General features: G+C 31.4%; 1 protein-coding gene across 1 annotated transcript; it reads right to left on the bottom strand.

Moving 5' to 3' along the window:
- Positions 1 to 963: 963 nt before the first annotated feature.
- On the bottom strand, positions 964 to 4,188 carry LOC114163562. Its single transcript, XM_028047867.1, has 4 exons — positions 3,792 to 4,188; positions 2,642 to 3,691; positions 1,106 to 2,421; positions 964 to 1,020 (listed from the first exon to the last, which is right to left on the bottom strand). The coding sequence occupies exons 1-4, from the start codon at positions 4,186 to 4,188 to the stop codon at positions 964 to 966; spliced, it is 2,820 nt and encodes a 939-aa protein (XP_027903668.1).
- Positions 4,189 to 6,796: the final 2,608 nt, after the last annotated feature.

Here is a 6,796-nt window from a genome sequence, read left to right as displayed (position 1 = left end):
CACATCAACCATCTCAAGTTTTTTATGTAAAAGATCCTGCAACTGAACATTGGTTTGTTGCTCTTCATGGCAAGAGACAAATTGATGTTAATGAAGAGAATTTGAGTAACCTTCATATTGCTGACACTGATCCATTTAAAACAACAATAAATTTTGATGAGGCCCCAATACTTGACGATGTACAAGCAGTTCGGGAAGATCACGAGAGGGAATATACATATGACCATTCCATAAATTTATGTATGAATCTGAATTGTTTATATAAATTTACGTGTTTGGTTAAATAATATGCAACGCACGGGTTTTTTTATATGTAATAATTGTGGTAATAGCAATGGGTTTTTGGATATTTAATAATCTATATGATGAGAATCTAATGTTTTAAAAAGATGTTGAAGTGTATCAATAGAATAGATCAATTTAGAATGTAATTAAAGTGGTATGTCAAGTTAATATTTGATTTCATTGAATATTATCGTCAACCACCAACAACAAAATTATGACTAATACACTACTTTGTTAATATAAGAATAAAAAAAAGAATAAATTACATACCTAGAATGTATCCTTTGGTATTGAAGTTCATAAATTCCTTTTGTACACAAATTCCTTTTGTACACAACGACTTCTTTGTTCAACTTTTTCTGTACCATGATTTTCCTGCATGGCAAAAAATAACATAAATAAGTTGATATATATTTATAACAGTTTTCAAATGAAAAAAAAAATTAGAAATGACATACCTATAATTGATTTCTTTTCAAAGAGTTTCAAAAATTTCTTTGTACACAACGTTTTTAGTTGTGTTTGTTACCTTTCCATCTTCATCCAATATAAGTATTTTCAATCCTCTTTTGGTTTTGACTCTAGAAATAGCAACATATAGTTGGCCATGTGTGAATACAGGTTGTGGAAGATAAAGGCCGACTCTAGAAAGTGTTTGTCCTTGACTTTTGTTAATCGTCATTGCAAAGCATAACGATATTGGAAACTGTCTTCTTTGAAATTTGAAAGGCAACCCTGAATCAGATGGCACTAAATCCATTCTTGGTATAAAAATCCTGTCACCAATGTTTTTTCCAGTAATTACAGTTGCATAGATTACATTCTTGCCTAAATGGTTGACTTGCAATCTTGTGCCATTGCATAGACCTTTCACTTGATCAATGTTTCTCAAGAGCATAATTGGAACACATGTTTTCAACTTCAGTTTATGATTTGGTATCCCTGAACATTTGATATCATTTAAAAATTCAGATGTAAACCATTCAGATTGCACTTCATCTTGTTCATCAGATTGGCAAGGTGTATCTGAACTTAAATAAGTCACCTCTTCACCACCAATTAAAGACAACATGAAATCATTTACTTGCTCTACAGAATCATTTGTTGGGCACGAAATTGCTCCATCATCAAAATAATTAGGCTTCAACATGTTAACCACAAATTGAGGATAGAATAATTCAACCAATGCCAATAAAGGTAAATCTGTGTTTGTAATCAGGATCTGTTCTGGAATTTCAACCATGCACTCACCATTCTCATTTAGATCCATTTTCCCGTCTCCAATCTTCAATATCCAATCAGCAAATTCTTGAATATCATTGGCTATTTCAGTATTTGATGTAGTACTTAATCTCATGTTCTTGGATAACTTTAGCACTTTACAACAATTCCATAACTCTGAATAGTTGATTGCTGATTTTATGATATCAAACCTAGATCCTTTTTTTATAACTGGTAGAATTTGTCTAAAGTCACCTCCCAACACAACTGTTTTGCCACCAAATGGTTTGTCTTTATTGGCATCATCAACATTTCGTATAATATCTCTTAGTGTTCTATCAAATGCCTCAAAGCACATTCTATTCATCATTGGTGCTTCATCCCAGATAATCAAACTGGTTGCCATAAGAAGTTTTGCTCTAAGACTACCTTGTGCTATGTTGCAAGTTGATTCATCATTAATTAACAGTGGGATGCAAAAGGTAGAGTGTGCTATTTTTCCACAAGGAAGTAATAAAGAAGCAATTCCACTTGATGCTACGTTCAAAACAATCATGCCCTTGCTTCTTAGACCAGCCGACAATGTCTTCCACATAAAAGTCTTACTTGTACCACCATAGCCATATAAGAAAAAGAATCCTCCCTTCTTTGAAAGAACTATTGTCATGATATCCTGATATACATGAATTTGTTCATCATTCAGTGCTTTAAACAAACTGTCATGTTCTTTCGCCATGTCTTGTTTATTATATTGCAGCTCATCAATAATAAATCTATTATTGAATGTATGTACATCTGAAAGATCAAGTTGAGGTAATGAAGGATAATCTTTCAAACTTCTACCATTTGACATTAGCATTTCCTCTATTTCCAGTAGACATAGTTTTTGTAATTCAGCAGTCTGAATTTGAAGACCTGAAATAAGTAAATAATACAATTAAAATATATATATAGCAAATTAAAAAATATATATATAAAATACCTGGTAAGTTCATCTCCTTTCTTTTTTGGTACAAAATTCCATCACATAAGATACTCCAAGTAGAATTTCAAACTATATCTGGTTTAGAAATTGTATTCATCGACAACAAAGTAACAAATAATCTTCTAAGTTGATACCCAGAAGCAAATTCACTTGCTTCTTTGATTGCATCAATATATTCTTTGTCGTCAGCCAACAATCCCAAAACATAGCAAGCTTCTTGGTATGTTTCATAATACTTTCTATCAATTGTCTTAATGCTTTCATAATCAATACAACCTTTTTGAATGGTCAGTAATATCCTCAAATAATAAAGTTCTCCAGACCCAGGAGGAATATAAGTAAGTCTACCAATGTTGTAGCCTTTCTTCCTTGGTTTCCATTCTTTTTCTTTGGCAAACCACACAAATTTGCTTGGAAATTCTGAATAAGTCAATTGTTTTCCTTCCTCATAAACTTTGTTAGCCTCAAACCAAGCTAGAAACATTGTGTTAGCATTTTCGTATCTGTTGAAGACCACATTAATATCATCATCATCTTTAAACAAAGCTGATTGTTGGCCAGGAAGATGAAATGTCAATCTCTGAACAGGAGGCCATCTGTGATGGATGTCAAAAGCAAATATTCTCCAAGCAGCTTCACATGGTGATAGATACCTACAATCGTAATACCTTTTGATCTCATCAATAATGGTTGATTTTTCAGACTGTGCAGAGTTGTTGCTTATTTTAAGAGTAGCTCTGTCGGGACCTTTGTTCACATATTTGAACAAATATTTTATTGAATTGGTCTTGTTGCAATACTCTGTATTGACGTGTGCTTGATACCTCATTAGAAGTGGTGGATTGTAAGGAACAACACTTCTATTGTCTAGCTTAATTCCATTCTTCTCAACAAATCTACCATTATCAAGTCTTTTATAGCATGGATATCCTTCTTCATCAATTGAAGTCGAAGATGTGAATTTTTTTGGATAAAATTTAGAACATCTTCCTTCCTTCATGCAAGGTGAATTATGTCTTGTAGGTCTGCATGGTCCATGAATCATGTAACTTGAGACAACTTTTTCCAATTTGGGGTACAAATCAGCATTTGGCAATTCAGCTGATATTACTTTATCAATATCAGTTGAATTCTTCAATTTGTTTTCTCCATCCAACCATAAAAGTATATGTGCATGAGGTAAACCTCTTTTTTGGAATTCTACTGTGTACATTCTTGCATATATAAATAAATAATATAGTTGTCAAAATTTAATTTAATAAAAATTTATATAATGTATATTACTTCATATATAACATACCTTCAATGCTTTTTCCAAAGAAGTCCTTTTTCTTAAAATCTGTCATCATTTCATCCAGCTTCATTTTGAACACTCTACATACAATATCAGGTCTATCCGAAGCTGATAAGCCTTTTGCTAAGACAAATTCTTTTATTTCACTCCAATTCACATTGCATGTTATAGTAATGAACAAATCTGAATATCCAATTTTTTTACAAATTGCCATAGCATCTTGACAATTGTTGAACATGTATCTGGTACCACCAGTGAATGAAGCAGGCAAGACAATACGTCTTCCAATTAAAGAAGGATCTATCTCTCCTCTATTAACAGCTTCTTGTAATCCATTAAGAATATCATAGCGAATTAACTTCTGATTAGCTCTGATGAATGACAACCTTTGGGCTTCAACCATTGTATAGCAATAAACCAGAAACTATTGGAACAATCTGCATGCATTCACAATATTTCCTGCTTCTACAGCTCTTTGTTGTATTCTAAAGGCAATAAATTCTCGCAAAGAAATTCTAACTCTTACCCTGGATTTTGTTTTTGAATGAGATTCTCTTATTGGGATATCCTCTTGATAACCATCTTCTTCATATGGAAACATGAGAAGATATTGCAGTGGAATGAAAGCTGTGTGAGTTTCGTGCAGTCTGGTTAATTCACCAGAACATTTTTTTACCACTATATCTCTGCCTACATCCATATTGCCAAAATCACCAACTATTAGTGCAGCCATTTCATCACATGAAGGTGTATTGTAGACTCTAGGGTCTTTGTTTCTGCCTCTAAATAGTCTTAGCGTGAAATCTGATTCCATATGTTCTAGTGACAAATCTCTTACTCTTCTAAAAGATTTTGCAAGAACATTGTGATTGTCAATCATTTCAATCAAATCAGCAACCAATGATTCATCTATAACAGATTCCTTGGTGTTTGAACTAAAAAATAATAAAGAGAATACATGTCAACGCATGTATTTAAATATTTCATATAATCAAATTAGTTAATATATTCACTGACCTGAAATGCTTGACTCTGTTAGTCATTTCATTTTCGATATCATATATGTACAACTGTGCAAACTTTGGCTTTGATCCATGCTCTGACAATAAACTGCCAATACGGTGATAGTTTTGTCCATTCAAAATAAATTGTGGTAGAGCAGAACCATTGTTCATTGAATTATCTATCTTACCACCAATTGAAGTAAATGAAAACATGCTATTGTATACTCTTATGTTTTGTAGAAATGATTTGCTTCTCTGATCTTCACCATTTAACAAACCTTCAAGAAGATTAGGTGGTCTTTTTCGTAGTGGAATTTGGACTTTTCCCTTTTAACAACACAATGAGAATTCAACTTCCTTTGAGGTGTTACATTTTTCTACTCTTTCTTCATACCAAAGTTGAGCTTTACAGTATTGGCATTCCAAGCAAGGTTCTCTAATATTGAGCAGTTCTGAACATCATTACAAAACATTAGCATGAAAATGCATATATTTTAATCTGCAGTTATATACAATTGTGTTGGAGATTATGTACCTTGTAACTCTCCTTTGCAATACAATTCGTTTGTAGTTGTAATACTTGTAGTATGTTCTTCAATATTAGTAAGATGAAAATTAATTAATGATTTCAAAGAAATTTATATTAACATCAATAAGTTTAATATCTGAATTACCATCATCTCTTATCGTTGCTGAATCATCATTTGTTGTGTTTGAAGAATTATGTTGTGTTGTTGTTTCATCATCAAGATCGAATCTGTTTTAAAGTGATTGTATGATTTGAAAAGGATATTTGACAACTTTATTCTTAGAAACAGAATGTGAATCAATTACAACCTCTGATCTGCCACCTATGAAAAACAACAGAAAACAATTGTCGTACCTGCATTGGCATTGTGAGTATGAATCCAAATGTACTTACCTGCATTGGAATTGTAATTATTTTGTCCATAATTTCTCTGATTGTTATTGTTAAAAGCTGTAATCATTCAAAAACATTGATATAAATTTAAAATTTGTCATTTAAATAGGTATATAAGAAATTAAGATTAATGTAGAAATATACCGAAAGAACTATGGTATGTTAAAGTAGAAGTTGCAGATTGTGAATTGATTTGTTGTTCAACTAAAGTACTTGAACAACTTGAAAAATTGTTGACAGTTACTGCATTGAAACGAAGGTTAGTTTAAAGTGAGACGGAATTAATATTATTCATAAACAATGTTAAAATTAAGTACTGGAAGAACTTCAAAACTGACCAATTTGTTTGTGAAATATTGAATTCATATTCTGAAGGTTGTTGTTGTTGTTGTCAACATCTGGAAAAGGATTATTGTAGAAGCATTGTTATTAAAAAAATAAACAACAATACTTCATTGATTCATTTAACAACAATCTGTAAAGATATAGCTTAGAAAAAAAAACTTACTAATATCCAACTGTTGTAATGGATTACTGTCTATATTTTTCTGAAATGATCTTTGAGATACAGTTGCTTTATCTGTGATTAAAACAACAAAGATGTTTGAGTATGCATCTGTGTTGTGAAGTTACAATCCAAAACATACATTTACAAATATATATATAAAAAGAAATCCTAAGATTTGTTTACTTTGAGAAGAATGGTTTGCAAATTTAGTTTTCTTTCTTGCATTCTCTTTTTTGTCATCTGGAACATAAAAAAACATACAAACATACAAATGCATCATTTTTAAATAAATTATTGATGAAAAATTAGAAAAGATAAATGCTTTAAGTAAGATGTTAATGACTTACATGAATGTTGATTACTTCTTGCATTGAACCTTTGTTGTAGCACCAATTTCCTTCTCAGCCTTGCATTTTTACAATTGTTTTGCTCCATTACAGTACCAAAATGTTATGGAATAGTTTCAAAGGTTACAATGGAAGAAGCAAAAATAAAGGTAAGTTGACTCAATGGATGGAAAAGTGTTTACTATTTTATTACTATATTGGTGAATGTCTTTGTTAAACTTTTTGGTGCA

The sequence above is a fragment of the Vigna unguiculata genome, chromosome 9 (assembly GCF_004118075.2).
Source record: "Vigna unguiculata cultivar IT97K-499-35 chromosome 9, ASM411807v1, whole genome shotgun sequence".
Classification (NCBI taxonomy): domain Eukaryota; kingdom Viridiplantae; phylum Streptophyta; class Magnoliopsida; order Fabales; family Fabaceae; genus Vigna; species Vigna unguiculata.
Note: the sequence above shows the minus strand (reverse complement) of the source record. Positions and strands in the feature narration are given on the sequence as shown.

Bases quoted from the DNA above. Each gene is read 5' to 3' on its own strand.
- LOC114163562 (XM_028047867.1), bottom strand. From the start codon at position 4,188: ATGGTTGAAGCCCAAAGGTTGTCATTCATCAGAGCTAATCAGAAGTTA. The intron at 3,692-3,791 runs GTATGTTATATA...TGTACACAGTAG, and splicing joins CTTTGGAAAAAGCATTGAAG to AATTCCAAAAAAGAGGTTTA. The intron at 1,021-1,105 runs GTAATCTATGCA...CATCTGATTCAG, and splicing joins TCAACCATTTAGGCAAGAAT to GGTTGCCTTTCAAATTTCAA.